We start from the raw sequence: 14,985 nt of genomic DNA, 5'->3' as shown, positions 1-14,985 counted from the left end.
ATGTGGAATGATGTTCCTCTCTGCAGGTTTTAACCCCATGTGGAATGATGTTCCTCTCTGCAGGTTTTAACCCCATGTGGAATGATGTTCCTCTCTGCAGGTTTTAACCCCATGTGGAATGAGACGTTCCAGTTTGACATCCAGGTACCAGAGCTGGCCATGTTGCGCTTCCTGGTCGAAGACTATGACGCTACCTCACAGAACGACCTGATTGGACATTACTGCCTGCCACTGACCAGTCTACAGAACGGTAATACCTCCCTCTTGTATTATTTCTCTCTCTTTCTCTCCCTCTCTATTCTATCCTCTCATTGCTGACTGCTGACTTATTCAAACCTCACATCCTGTTTCCCAGGTTACCGCCACGTCCCTCTGCTCACCAAGCGTGGTGATGTCATCCCCTCCGCCGGCCTGTTTGTTCACCTCATGCTGCTGGACGCCAAATAGATCCCGACCCACTTCACACTGACGCCTCCCACACCATACTGACCTCTCCCACACCACACTGACCCCTCCCACACCACACTGACCCCTCCCACATCACACTGACCCCTCCCACATCATACTGACCCCTCCCACACTGACCCCTCCCACACCACACTGACCCCTCCCACATCATACTGACAATTCCCACATCCTTGAGCTGTAACTGACAAGGTTTTTAATATGTTGATATTTAATGTTTTATCTATTTAAAAAAAAAAATCTTTACACTTCTTTTAAGTTTGTTCCACCTGAGTAAGTCTGACCACAAGTCAGAGACCACTATGATGACACACCAAAATGTGTTTGACGGATCGCGGGAAAATATGCTTTTGAAGGCTACAGTCCAAACTGTGGTGTTTTTGTCACACTGCTTTGCTTTATCTTGGTCGCAGTTGTAAACGAGAACTTGTTAAATAAATTAAATAATATATATATATGTCTTCCAATGGTGCGATTGCTGTCGGTATGCAAATATTATCCAACTTGAATAAACACTTGGAGGTAAGGATGACAGTGGTGGTATAGTCTACGGCGATACAGATATCASGTATTAATGATATCTACATAGCGCATTGATGTGAATCACACTGCTGCTCTCTCATTTAGCTGTTTCCGCCTTACAGATTGTGGTTGTTGGCTGTTCACGAATCTAAATGTGTATTTGAACCCAAAAATGGTTGAATTCAAGAAGTTTAAGCTGCCTGTCAATTCTTTGTTTTTGAAACCAGTGGACAGCCAGTGAAAAATGTGCTCTGGCAACAGCTGCATAGTGCGGATCCCAGCCTATAGAATAACAGCTACATAGTGCGGATCCCAGCCTATAGAATAACAGCTACATAGTGTGGATCCCAGCCTATAGAATAACAGCTACATAGTGTGGATCCCAGCCTATAGAATAACAGCTGCATAGTGTGGATCCCAGCCTATAGAATAACAGCTGCATACATTTTACATTTTAGTCATTTAGCAGACGCTCTTATCCAGAGCGACTTACAGTAGAGTGCATACATTTTATTACATTTTTTTATTTTTTTTACATACTGAGACAAGGATATCCCTACCGGCCAAACCCTCCCTAACCCGGACGACGCTATGCCAATTGTGCGTCGCCCCACGGACCTCCCGGTTGCGGCCGGCTGCGACAGAGCCTGGGCGTGAACCCAGAGACTCTGGTGGCGCAGCTAGCACTGCGATGCAGTGCCCTAGACCACTGCACCACCCGGGAGATCTCATAGTGAGGATCCCAGCCTATAGAATAACAGCTACATAGTGAGGATCCCAGCCTATAGAATAACAGCTGCATGGTGAGGATCCCAGCCTATAGAAAAACAGCTGCATAGTGAGAATCCCAGCCTATAGAATAACAGCTGCATAGTGTGGATCCCAGCCTATAGAATAACAGCTGCATAGTGTGGATCCCAGCCTATAGAATAACAGCTGGCAGTGTGGATCCCAGCCTATAGAATAACAGCTGCATAGTGTGGATCCCAGCCTATAGAATAACAGCTGCATAGTGCGGATCCAGCCTATAGAATAACAGCTGTATGGTGTAGATCCCAGCCTATAGAATAACAGCTGTATGGTGTAGATCCCAGCCTATAGAATAACAGCTACATAGTGCGGATCCCAGCCTATAGAATAACAGCTACATATGTGGATCCCAGCCTATAGAATAACAGCTGCATAGTGTGGATCCCAGCCTATAGAATAACAGCTGCATACATTTTACATTTTAGTCATTTAGCAGACGCTCTTATCCAGAGCGACTTACAGTAGAGTGCATACATTTTATACATTTTTTTATTTTTTTTTACATACTGAGACAAGGATATCCCTACCGGCCAAACCCTCCCTAACCCGGACGACGCTATGCCAATTGTGCGTCGCCCCACGGACCTCCCGGTTGCGGCCGGCTGCGACAGAGCCTGGGCGTGAACCCAGAGACTCTGGTGGCGCAGCTAGCACTGCGATGCAGTGCCCTAGACCACTGCACCACCCGGGAGATCTCATAGTGAGGATCCCAGCCTATAGAATAACAGCTACATAGTGAGGATCCAGCCTATAGAATAACAGCTGCATGGTGAGGATCCCAGCCTATAGAAAAACAGCTGCATAGTGAGAATCCCAGCCTATAGAATAACAGCGCATAGTGTGGATCCCAGCCTATAGAATAACAGCTGCATGTGTGGATCCCAGCCTATAGAATAACAGCTGCAGTGTGGATCCCAGCCTATAGAATAACAGCTGCATGTGTGGATCCCAGCCTATAGATAACAGCTGCATAGTGCGGATCCCAGCCATAGAATAACAGCTGTATGTGTAGATCCCAGCCTATAGAATAACAGCTGTATGGTGTAGATCCCAGCCTATAGAATAACAGCTGCATGGTGAGGATCCCAGCCTATGAAATAACAGCTATGGTGTAGATCCCAGCCTATAGAATAACAGCTGCATGGTGAGGATCCCAGCCTATAGAATAACAGCTGCATAGTGTGGATCCCAGCCTATAGAATAACAGCTGCATAGTGAGATCCCAGCCTATAGAATAACAGCTGTATGGTGTAGATCCCAGCCTATAGAATAACAGCTGCATGTGAGGATCCCAGCCTACAGAAAAAGTGGGGCTTTCATTGCTCAATCTAATTCGTGCTGATTTAAAAAATCCATAGGCCTAATGGACACATGATCAAACTCATATTATGACTGTTACTGACTGTTCATGTGAAACACACATCAAGCCGTATATGACCTACTGACTGTTCATGTGAAACACACATCAAGCCATATATGACCTACTGACTGTTCATGTGAAACACACATCAAGCCATATATGACCTACTGACTGTTCATGTGAAACACACATCAAGCCATATATTGACCTACTGCTGTTCATGTGAAACACACATCAAGCCATATATGACCTACTTTGGTTCCTCTAACACTCTTCTCTTAATATCAGCTGTGTAACATATAGCAGAGTATAAAGACATTAAGTAGCTGTGGTAGTAATATCTTACTGTTGTTTTTCCAGTAAACTGCATTTGCACATGCTCTTGAATAAAATCATCATTTAGAAAAGTTGTTTGATGGTGAATTGTTTTATTTAGAGAGATTTTGAGGCAACTTTATGATAATTAGCCGTGTTGTTATGAAAGGGTTAGTTCATTATGATGGTCAAACTGAGTTGCAGTAAATATAACAAAACACAAGCCAGCAAGATCTTCCTTGATTTAATTCATTTTGAACATTAAAAACACTCCTGCTTCTTATTCTGTTCAGCATACTGGTAGAACATGTCAGTGAAGGACTGGGCATGTTTTTGTTCAATAAAAAATGTTAAAGGGACTTTGTTAGAGACACTGAAAATGAAAGTGGTATTGCTGTTGGTAACATCCAGTATCTGGCAGGTTCTCTCCCTCAGCTGGAGTATAATAATAATCCTATTTAACTTGTAGAGCTCATAATGTGTGCATGTACAGTTCCTCTAGCTTGAACTGTATTTGAAAAGTATGGCAACTTACACACAACATAAACACAACATAAACACAACATACACACAACTTACACACAACATAAACACAACATACACACAACATACACACAACATACACACAACATACACACAACATACACACAACATACACACAACATACACACAACATAAACACAAACACAACACAACACGAACACAACATGAACACAACATGAACACAACATGAACACAACATGAACACAACATGAACACAACATGAACACAACATAAACACAACATAAACACAACTTAAACACAACTTAAACACAACTTAAACACAACCAATGAAAATATAACCATTCAACTCTAATAAGATACGTGCCCTTGTCATCCCAACTGACTGACTCCGCCCACTCAGAACAGCCATGCCTTCTTCAGGCCGTTCTACCTCCACTTGGGCAGCCGCTGGAAACCAGACCGAGAACAACCCAGCAGGTTCTCCAGATCCACATCAGAGAGACAGTCCTGACAACGGAGAGAGACAGTCCTGAAAACGGAGAGAGACAGTCCTGACAATGGAGAGAGACAGTCCTGACAACGGAGAGAGAAGACAGTCCTGACAATGGAGAGAGAGACAGTCCTGACAACGCAGAGAGAGACAGTCCTGACAACGGAGAGAGAGACGAGACAGTCCTGACAACGGAGAGAGAGACAGTCCTGACAACGGGAGAGAACAGTCCTGACAACGGAGAGAGACAGTCCTGACAACGGAGAGAGACAGTCCTGACACGGAGAGAGAGACAGTCCTGACAACGGAGAGAGACAGTCCTACACGAGAGAGACAGCTACGAGAGGAGAGACAGTCCTGACAACGGAGAGAGACAGTCCTGACAACGGAGAGAGACAAGCCTGACAACGGAGAGAGAGAGAGACAATCCTGACAACGGAGAGAGAGATAGGAAAGGAAGGAGAGCAAGAGAGAGATGTGTTATGCTGCCCTGTGCCCCGTCACCCCTTAGTGATAGTCAATGTGTCTCACCTCTACTGGGTTAGTGATAGTTCATGTGTCTCACCTCTCCCTGTTAGGGTCTTCTCCCTGGGGTAGCTCATTAGTAAAACCAAATGCATGCTTTTCAACCGTTCGCTGCCTGCACCCGCACGCCCGACTAGCATCACCACCCTGGACGGTTCCGACCTAGAATATGTGGACATCTATAAGTACCTAGGTGTCTGGCTAGACTGCAAACTCTCCTTCCAGACTCATATCAAACATCTCCAATCCAAAATCAAATCAAGAATCGGCTTTCTATTCCGCAACAAAGCCTCCTTCACTCACGCCGCCAAACTTACCCTAGTAAAACTGACTATCCTACCGATCCTCGACTTCGGCGATGTCATCTACAAAATAGCTTCCAACACTCTACTCAGCAAACTGGATGCAGTTTATCACAGTGCCATTCTTTTGTACTAAAGCACCTTATACGACCCACCACTGCGACCTGTATGCCCTAGTCGGCTGGCCCTCGCTACATGTTCGTCGTCAGACCCACTGGCTCCAGGTCATCTACAAGGCTATGCTAGGTAAAGTGCCGCCTTATCTCAGTTCACTGGTCACGATGGCTACACCCACCCGCAGCACGCGCTCCAGCAGGTGTATCTCACTGATCATCCCTAAAGCTAAAACCTCATTTGGACGCCTTTCCTTCCAGTTCTCTGCTGCCTGCGACTGGAACGAATTGCAAAAATCTCTGAAGTTGGAGACTTTTATCTCCCTCAACAACTTTAAAAATCTGCTATCCGAGCAGCTAACCGATCGCTGCAGCTGTACATAGTCCATCTGTAAACTACCCACCCAATTTACCTACCTCACCCCCCATACTGCTTTTATTTATTTACTTTTCTGCTCTTTTTGCACACCAGTATCTCTTCTTGCACATGATCATCTGATGATTTATCACTCCAGTGTTAATCTGCTAAATTGTAATTATTCGATTTATTGCCTACCTCATGCCTTTTGCACACATTGTATAAGATTCTCTTTTTTTCTACCATGTTATTGACTTGTTTATTGTTACTCCATGTGTAACTCTGTGTTGTCTGTTCACACTGCTATGCTTTATCTTGGCCAGGTCGCAGTTGCAAATGAGAACTTGTTCTCAACTAGCCTACCTGGTTAAATAAAGGTGAAAAAAAAATATATAATAAAATAAAATTGGGGCTCTTGTTGAGCAGCAGCTCAGCGGCCAGGTACTGTCAAGTCCTGAGGGCCGAGGAGGACAAGGTGGGAGACAGAGTGGTGCTGAAGGGGTGGACCTGCGGGTCTGGGCACCAGGGGTGGCTGGGCTAGAGGAGCCTCCTCCTCCCCCTAGATGGAGCTGGCTGGGCTTGAGGGGCTAGAGGAGCCTCCTCCTCCCCCTAGATGGAGGCTGCGGCTTGAGGGGCTAGAGGAGCCTCCTCCTCCCCCTAGATGGAGCTGGCTGGGCTTGAGGGAATAGAGGAGCCTCCTCCTCCCCCTAGATGGAGCTGGCTGGGCTTGAGGGCTAGAGGAGCCTCCTCCTCCCTAGATGGAGCTGGCTGGGCTTGAGGGCTAGAGGAGCCTCCTCCTCCCCCTAGATGGAGCTGGCTGGGCTTGAGGAATAGAGGAGCCCCCTCCTCCCCCTAGATGGAGCTGGCTGGGCTAGAGGCTAGAGGAGCCTCCTCCTCCCCTAGATGGAGCTGGCTGGGCTAGAGGAGCCTCCTCCTCCCCCTAATGGAGCTGGCTGGGCTTGAGGGGCTAGAGGAGCCTCCTCCTCCCCCTAGATGGACCTGGCTGGCTTGAGGGGCTAGAGGAGCCTCCTCCTCCCCCTAGATGGAGCTGGCTGGGCTTGAGGGGCTAGAGGAGCCTCCTCCTCCCCCTAGATGGAGCTTGTAGGATGGGCAGTGGTGTAAACTACTTAAGTAAAAAATACTTTAAAGTACTACTTAAGTAAATTACAGATACCCCAAAAAATACTTTACTAATTTATATTTTGGCAACTATGGCAAAAAATGTACTTTTTACCCATACATTTTCCCTGACACCCAAAAGTACTTGTTACATTTTGACAGGAAAATTGTCCAATTCACACACTTATCAAGAGAACATCCTGGTCATCCTTACTGCCTCTGAACTGGCAGACTCACTAAACACAAATCCTTTGTTTGAAATTATGTCTGAGTGTTGGAGTGTGCCTGTGGCTATCCATCAAAAAAAAAAAAAAAGAAGAATTGTGCTCTGGTTTGCTTAATATTTGAAATGATTTATACTTTTACTTTTGATACTTAAGTATTTTTAAAACTAAATACTTTTAGACTTCTACTCAAGTAGTATTTTACTGGGTGACCTTTACTTGAGTCATTTTCTATTAAGCACTTTACTTTTACTCAAGTATGACAATTTAGTACTTTTTCCACCACTGAGTATGGGGGAGAGCTAAGCTGGTCTGGGCCTCCTGGAGCGCTCTACCCACCACCTCCACTACCCCAAGCAGAACCCTTAGATGGAGCTTGTAGGATGGGGGAGAGCTAAGCTGGTCTGGGCCTCCTGGAGCGCTCTATCCATCACCTCCACTACTCCCCAAGCAGAACACGTACTCAGGTCTGTGTTGTTCAAATTCTACAGACACGTAAGAAGAGGTTGAGTGATATCCACCAGCGGTGAAGGCGATATCCACCAGCGTGTGAAGGCCGATATCCACCAGCGGGTGAAGGCCGATATCCACCAGCGGGTGAAGGCCGATATCCACCAGCGGGTGAAGGCCGATATCCACCAGCAGGTGAAGGCTGTATGGAGGATTTAGAAAATATGAGGATTCATGTTTCTTCTGTTACAATCATGCATGTTTGATGCATGCGAAGGTTAGGCTTGTATTGGTTATATCATAATGACTTTGAAAGGTGGTTAATGGTTATATCTTGGTTATTGTTAGAGATTTCTAGTGAATCACTTACTGCAGTAATCTGAGAGACGCAATGTCGCCCAGTTTTTGTTAAATTTCCTCCTAGGAGGAGCCTCCCTGTTGAGAAGAGAAGATCCACTAGACCAGAGCTGCCCAACCCTCTTCCTGGAGATCTACTGTCCTGTAGGTTTTCAGTCCAACCCTAATTTAGCATATCTGATTCAGCTAGTTAAGGTCTTGTTGAGCAGCTTATTAGTATGACCCCTCACCTCCTCCCAGGTGTCTAGCAGCATGACATCATCCTGGTCCAGGTTATAGTGGTGAAGAAAAGATGGAGGGAAAAGGGGGAGGAGGGCAGGGTGCCTTGTAAGAATTCGCTGACGAGTAGGTAAACCACCACTACCCTCCATATTATTGGCCAACGTTGCAATCATTGCAAAACAAACTGGACAATCTACGATTAATACTATCCTACCAACGGGACATTAAAAACTGTAATATCTTATGTTTCACCGAGACTTGGCTAAACGACGACACGGAAAATATAGAGCTGGCTTACTTCTCCGTGCATCGGCAGGACAGAGCAGCTATGTCTGGTAAGACAAAGGGCAGGGGTGTGTGTCTATTTGTCAAAAACTGCTGGTGCGCGATGTCTAATATTAAAGAAGAATCGAGCTATTGCTCGCCTGAGGTAGAATACCTCATGATAAGCTATAGACCACACTATCTACCAAGAGAGTTCTCATCTATATTATTCGTAGCCGTCTACTTACCACCACAAAACGATGCTGGCACTAACACCGCACTCAACGAGCTGTATAAAGCCATAAGCAAACAAGAAAATGCATATCCAGAAGTGGCACTCCTAGTGGCAGGGGACTTTATTACACGCAAATTTATATCCATTTTATCGTATTTCTACTAGCATGTCAAAATGTGCAACCAGAGAATTAAAAAAAATATATATAAACTAGACCAACTTAATCCACACACAGAGATACATACAAAGCTCTCCCTCGCCCTCCATTTGGCAAATCTGTCCATAATTCTATCCTCCTGATTCCTGCTTACAAGTAGGAATTCATCCAATGTTTACCACCTCAGTCACCGGCTTCATCAATAAGTGCATCGACGAAGTCGTCCCCACAGTGACCATACGTACATATTCCAACCAGAAGCCATGGATTACGAGCAACATCCGCACCTTGCTAAAGGTTAGAGCTGCCGCTTTCAAGGAGCGATACACTAATCCAGACGCTTAAAATAAATCCCGCAATGCACCCAGACGAGCCATCAAACAGGCAAAGCTTCAATACAGGATTAAGATTGAATCTTACTACATCAGCTCTAACGCTCGTCGGATGTGGCAGAGCTGCCCAGTGACGCAAGCCTACCAGATGGGCTAAATGCCTTTTATGCTCGCTTTGAGGCAAGCAACACTGAAGCATTCATGAGAGCACCAGCTGTTCGGGACGACTGTGTGATCACGCACTCCATAGCTGATATGAGCAAGACCTTAAAACAGGTCAACATTCACATTGCCGCTGGGCCCGACGGATTACCAGGATGTGTAATCGGAGCATGCGCAGACAAACTGACAAGTGACTTCAATTACATTTTCAATCTCTCCCTGACAGAGTCTGTAATACCTACATGTTTCAAAAATACTACCATTGTCTCTGTGCCCAAGAAAGCGAAGGTAACCTGCCTAAATGACTATCGCCCTGTAGCACTCACGTCAGTAGCCATGAGGTGCTTTGAAAGGCTGGTCATGGCTCACATCAACAACATCATCCCAGAAACCCTACACCCACTCCAAATTGCATACTGCCCCAACCGATCCACAAATGATGCAATCTCTATTGCACTCCACACTGCCCTACGTGAGAATGCTATTCATTGACTACAGTTCAGCCTTCAACACCATAGTGCCCTCAAAGCTCATCACTAAGCTAAGGACCCCTGGGACTTAACACCTCCCTCTGCAACTGGATCCTGGACTTCCTGACGGGGCGCCCCCAGGTGGTGAGGGTAGGTAACAACACATCCGCCACTCTGATCCTTAATCCATTTTAGAACAAGAATAAGGCTGTAACGTAACAAAATGTGGAAAAAGTCAAGGGGTCTAAATACTTTCTGAAGACACTGTATATAACAATTATTGGCTTTACAGCTAGCTAGTTAAGTTTACTAGCTAACAGTGAGGACAAACAATAATACAACAATTTACTGTTGTAAATCTCAAACTGAAACTGGTTTAACTATAAAACTATTTGCCTAAACATGCCTGATAGACAGACATGGCCATAGCTAGATACTGTCTACCTACCTAGGTACATTTGTACAATCTGGTCACTGTGCAAAGGTTGATGGTCATGCCATATTTATTTATATTAGGCTAGATATTGTTCTAAATGTAATCTCATTGCTGTGTACATGTACGCATGTTGAACTATTCTAACCCAATGTTGATGTTATGCACAATTCAAGTGTCGTTCAAACTGTACAATAGAGTAAATGTATCATTTTTTGTCTTCCAGACAATACTGTGTGGTGCTTGGGCTTCTTCCTGCAGTGGATTCTAGATACTGAAACAGAATTCCTTTGCCTGCGTCATTGTGGCAGAAAGGAATCCAGTGAAGGGTATTCCTCTCGAGGGATTAGACATTATGCTGGATTTCAAGCAGATGACTCATGAGGAGCTGAATGGCAGTTTGATCATGACAACACTCCTCCCACAGCTGTGCAAGTATACCGTGAACTTAGTGTGTTCCTTTGTGAATGGCAGTTTCATCATGACCACCTCTCCCATCATCTGCTGATCACCAGTTATCTTAGCCACAGACTGTTACACCAGTTAGTGTGATTTAACCACAGATTGTTGGTGTCCATTACAGGAAGTTAAATGATAGCTACTGTTTGGTGTAACATAGAGAACTTTCAACCAACCTTATCAACGCAGTCTTCATCCTCGATATGTGGAAACAGGAGTCCAATAAAACATCCATGTCCAGTTGCAGGGCATCAGTTTTAATTTAGAAAATGCTCTGTTATTATAATAAAAATTGTCCAGGAAGTAAACATACATCACTTTAGGATGGATGCCCTGTAATGAGGACCATCATAACATCTGAACGCTTTTTCAGGACCATGTCTTTCAAAGATAATTCGTAAAAATCCAAATAACTTCACATATCTTCATTGTAAAGGGTTTAAACACTGGTTCCCATGCTTGTTCAATGAACCATAAACAATTAATGAACATGCACCTGTGGAACGGTCATTAAGACACTAACAGCTTACAGACGGTAGGCAATTAAGGTCACAGCTATGAACTCTTAGGACACTAAAGAGGCCTTTCTACTGATTCTGAAAAACACCAAAAGAAAGATGCCCAGGGTCCCTTCTCATCTGCGTGAACGTGCCTTAGGCATGCTGCAAGGTGGTATGAGGACTGCAGATGTGGCCAGGGCAATAAATTGCCATGTCTGTACTGTGAGACGCCTAAGACAGCGCTACAGGGAGACAGGACAGACAGCTGATCATCCTCGCAGTGGCAGACCACATGTAACAACACCTGCACAGGATCGGTACATCCGAACATCACACCTGCGGGACAGGTACAGGATTGGCAACAACAACTGCCCGAGTTACACCAGGAATGCACAATCCCTCCATCAGTGCTCAGACTGTCCGCAATAGGCTGAGAGAGGCTGGACTGAGGGCGTGTAGGCCTGTTGTAAGGCAGGTTCTCACCAGATATCACCGGCAACAACATCGCCTATGGGCACAAACCCACCGTCACTGGACCAGACAGGACTGGCAAAAAGTGCTCTTCACTGACGAGTCGCGGTTTTGTCTCACCAGGGGTGATAGTCGGATTTGCGTTTATCGTCGAAGGAATGAGCTTTACACCGAGGCCTGTACTCTGGAGCGGGATCGATTTGGAGGTGGAGGGTCCGTCATGGTCTGGGGCTGTGTGTCAGCATCATCGGACTGAGCTTGTTGTCATTGCTGGCAATCTCAACATTGTACGTTACAGGGAAGATATCCACATCCCTCACGTGGTACACTTCCTGCAGGCTCATCCTGACATGACCCTCCAGCATGACAATGCCACCAGTCATACTGCTCGTTCTGTGCGTGATATCCTGCAAGACAGGAATGTCAGTCTTCTGTCATGGCCAGCGAAGAGCCCGGATCTCAATCCCATTGAGCACATCTGGGACCTGTTGGATCGGAGGGTGAGGGCTAGGGCCATTCCCCCCAGAAATGTCCGGGAACTTGCAGGTGCTTGGTGGAAGAGTGGGGTAACATCTCACAGCAAGAACTGGCAAATCTGGTGCAGTCCATTAGGAGATGCACTGCAGTACTTAATGCAGCTGGTGGCCACACCAGATACTGACTGTTACTTTTGTTTTTGACCCCCCTCCTTGTTCAGGGACACATTATTCCATTCTGTTAGTCACATGTCTGTGGAACTTGTTCAGTTTATGTCTCAGTTGTTGAATCTTATGTTCATACAAATATTTACACGTGTTAAGTTTGCTGAAAATCAACGCAGTTGACAGTGAGAGGACGTTACTTTTTTTGCTGAGTTTAAAAGCCCTGCCCAATCTGATGACCATCATAACATCTAGAAGCCCTGCCCATGAGGACCATCATAACATCTAGAAGCCCTGCCCATGAGGACTATCAGAACTTCTAGAAGCCCTGCCCATGAGGACCATCATAACATCTAGACGCCCTGCTTTTCTGATTCCTTCCAGATCATTTTGTCTTATGTCGCTCACTTCTCGATGCATTCGGAAAGTATTCAAACCCCTTGCCACATTGTGTTACATTGCAGCCTTATTCTAAAATGGATTAAATCAATGTTTTCCTCATCAATCAATCATGTACCCCATAATGACAAAGCGAAAACAGGTTTAGAATTAAAATGTATAAAAAACAGAAATACCTTATTTACGTAAGTATTCAGACCCTTTGCTATGAGACTCGAAATTGACCTCAGGTGCATCCTGTTTCCATTGATAATCCTTGAGATGTTTCTACAATTTGATTGGACTCCACCTTTGGTAAATTCAATTGATTGGACATGATTTGGAAAGGCACACACCTGTCTATATAGGGTCCCACAGTTGACAGTGCATGTCAGAGCAAAAACAAGGCCATGAGTTCAAAAGAATTGTCCGTAAAGCTCCGAGACATGATTGTGTTGAGGCACAGATTTGGGGAAGGGAACCAAAACATGTCTGCAGCATTGAAGGTCCAAGAACAGTGGCCTCCATCATTCTTAAATGAAAGAAGTTTGGACCCACCAAGACACTTCCTAGAGCTGGCTGCCTGGCCAAACTGAACAATCGGGGGAGAAGGACCAAGAACCCGATGGTCACCCTGACAGAGGTTSAGAGTTCCTCTGTGGCGATGGGAGAATCTTCCAGAAGGACAACCATCTCTGCAGCACTCCACCAATCAGGCCTTTATGGTAGAGTGGCCAGATGGAAGCCACTCCTCAGTAAAAGGCATATAACAGCCCGCTTGGAGTTTGCCAAAAGGCACCTAAAGGACTCTCAGACAATGAGAAACAAGATTATCTGGTCTTCTGAAACCAAGATTGAGCTCTTTGGCCTGACTGCCAAACGTCACGTCTGGAGGAAACCTGGCACCATCCCTACGGTGAAGCATGGTGGAGGCGTGGGGATGTTTCTCAGCGGTAGGGACTGGGAGACTAGTCAGGATCGAGGGAAAGATGAGCGGAGCAAAGTACAGAGAGATCCTTGATGAAAACCTGCTCCAGAAGGTTCACCTTCCAACAGGACAACGATCCTAAGCACACAGCCAAGACAATATTGGAGTGGCTTCGGGACACGTCTCTGTATGTCCTTGAGTGGCCCAGCCAGAGCCCGGACTTGAACCCAATCAAACATCTCTGGAGATACCTGACAATAGCAGCAATGCTCCCCATCCAAACTCCCCAAATACAAGCTTGTAGCTTCATACCCAAGAAGACTCCTTACACCTGTAAGCTGTAATTGCTGCCAAAAGGTGCTTCAACAAAGTACTGATTAAAGGGTCTGATTACTTATGTATATGTGATATCAGTTTTATTTTGAATACATTTGTAAAAATTTCTAAAAACCTGTTTTTGCTTCATCATCGTGGGGTATTGTGTGTCGATTGATTAGAGGGGAAAAAAGCATTTAATCCATTTTAGAATAAGGCTGTTACGTAACAAAACGTGGAAAAAGGGAAGGGGTCTGAATACTTTCCGAATGCACTGTTTGTTAGTTCACTGTTGAAATTGCCATGGACAACCATGTCACTTCTAAAGTATTTGAGCAGAGTATTTAAGTGAGAATGAGTGCAGACGTTGTTGCATTTCTATGAGACTGCAAACAGCATTAGTGTCGCGTTCCCCTGCTCAGATGTTGCATGGAACGGTTGCGTGCCACGTCATCGACTGCAGTCGGGCACCAGATTGCTATAATATACGTGGTTAGCTGATACGTAGAATACCTTTCCCTGCCCTGTAAGAGTTGCGTCAGCAACGTCTGAGCATGGGAACATAAGCAATGTGTTGTCTTCAGTAATGTTTCCTTCCCCACCCATACTAATGGAACACAGACCACTAGAACAGTAGTGTAGTTTCCCTTTTGGAGGGGAAATAGAAAATACCTAAATTACAGGGTGAACATGTCTGTTTTTTTTCGAGCACAAATTCATTTGTTGTAAAGAAAACTGTCATTCTCTGCCCTCTGGAGGACAGTTGTCATACAAATGAGTTCCAAATCACACCCTATTCCCCATATAGTGTCTTAGGGCAGTGGTTCTCAAACCTCTCCTCTGGGACCCCAGCCATTCCATGTACTTGATCTATTCCAGACTTGCTCAACTAATCATCAATCCTTTGACTAGGTAAATCAGGTGAGCTAGTTCAGGGCTACAATAAAATGGTGAACCAAGGAGAGGTTTGAGAACCACTGGTCTAAAATAATGCAGGCTAGGGGCCTGGTCTAAAGTAGTGATGCTAGGGGCCTGGTCTAAAGTAGTGATGCTAGGGGCCTGGTCTAAAGTAGTGATGCTAGGGGCCTGGTCTAAAAGCAGTGA

General features: G+C 45.3%; 1 protein-coding gene and 1 long non-coding RNA gene across 2 annotated transcripts in view; one reads left to right on the top strand and one right to left on the bottom strand.

The window, feature by feature from the left end:
- Positions 1–918, top strand: part of LOC112072257 (1-phosphatidylinositol 4,5-bisphosphate phosphodiesterase delta-1) — a 99,785-nt gene extending 98,867 nt beyond the window's left edge. The window contains exons 13-14 of the mRNA XM_070439712.1: positions 55–250; positions 356–918. Of these exons, the coding sequence (XP_070295813.1) occupies positions 55–250; positions 356–447 (288 nt within the window). The 3' untranslated portion in view covers positions 448–918. The remainder of the gene's footprint in view (positions 1–54; positions 251–355) is intronic.
- Positions 919–3,231: 2,313 nt separating this feature from the next.
- On the bottom strand, positions 3,232–3,464 carry LOC139024779 (uncharacterized). Its single transcript, XR_011476143.1, has 2 exons — positions 3,408–3,464; positions 3,232–3,321 (listed from the first exon to the last, which is right to left on the bottom strand). It is a non-coding gene; the product is annotated as an uncharacterized lncRNA (long non-coding RNA).
- Between the last annotated feature and the right edge of the window lie 11,521 nt (positions 3,465–14,985).

The sequence above is a fragment of the Salvelinus sp. IW2-2015 genome, unplaced genomic scaffold, assembly GCF_002910315.2.
Source record: "Salvelinus sp. IW2-2015 unplaced genomic scaffold, ASM291031v2 Un_scaffold1865, whole genome shotgun sequence".
In the NCBI taxonomy this organism is placed as follows: Eukaryota; Metazoa; Chordata; class Actinopteri; order Salmoniformes; family Salmonidae; genus Salvelinus; species Salvelinus sp. IW2-2015.
This window is presented reverse-complemented; position numbering and strand designations above follow the sequence as displayed.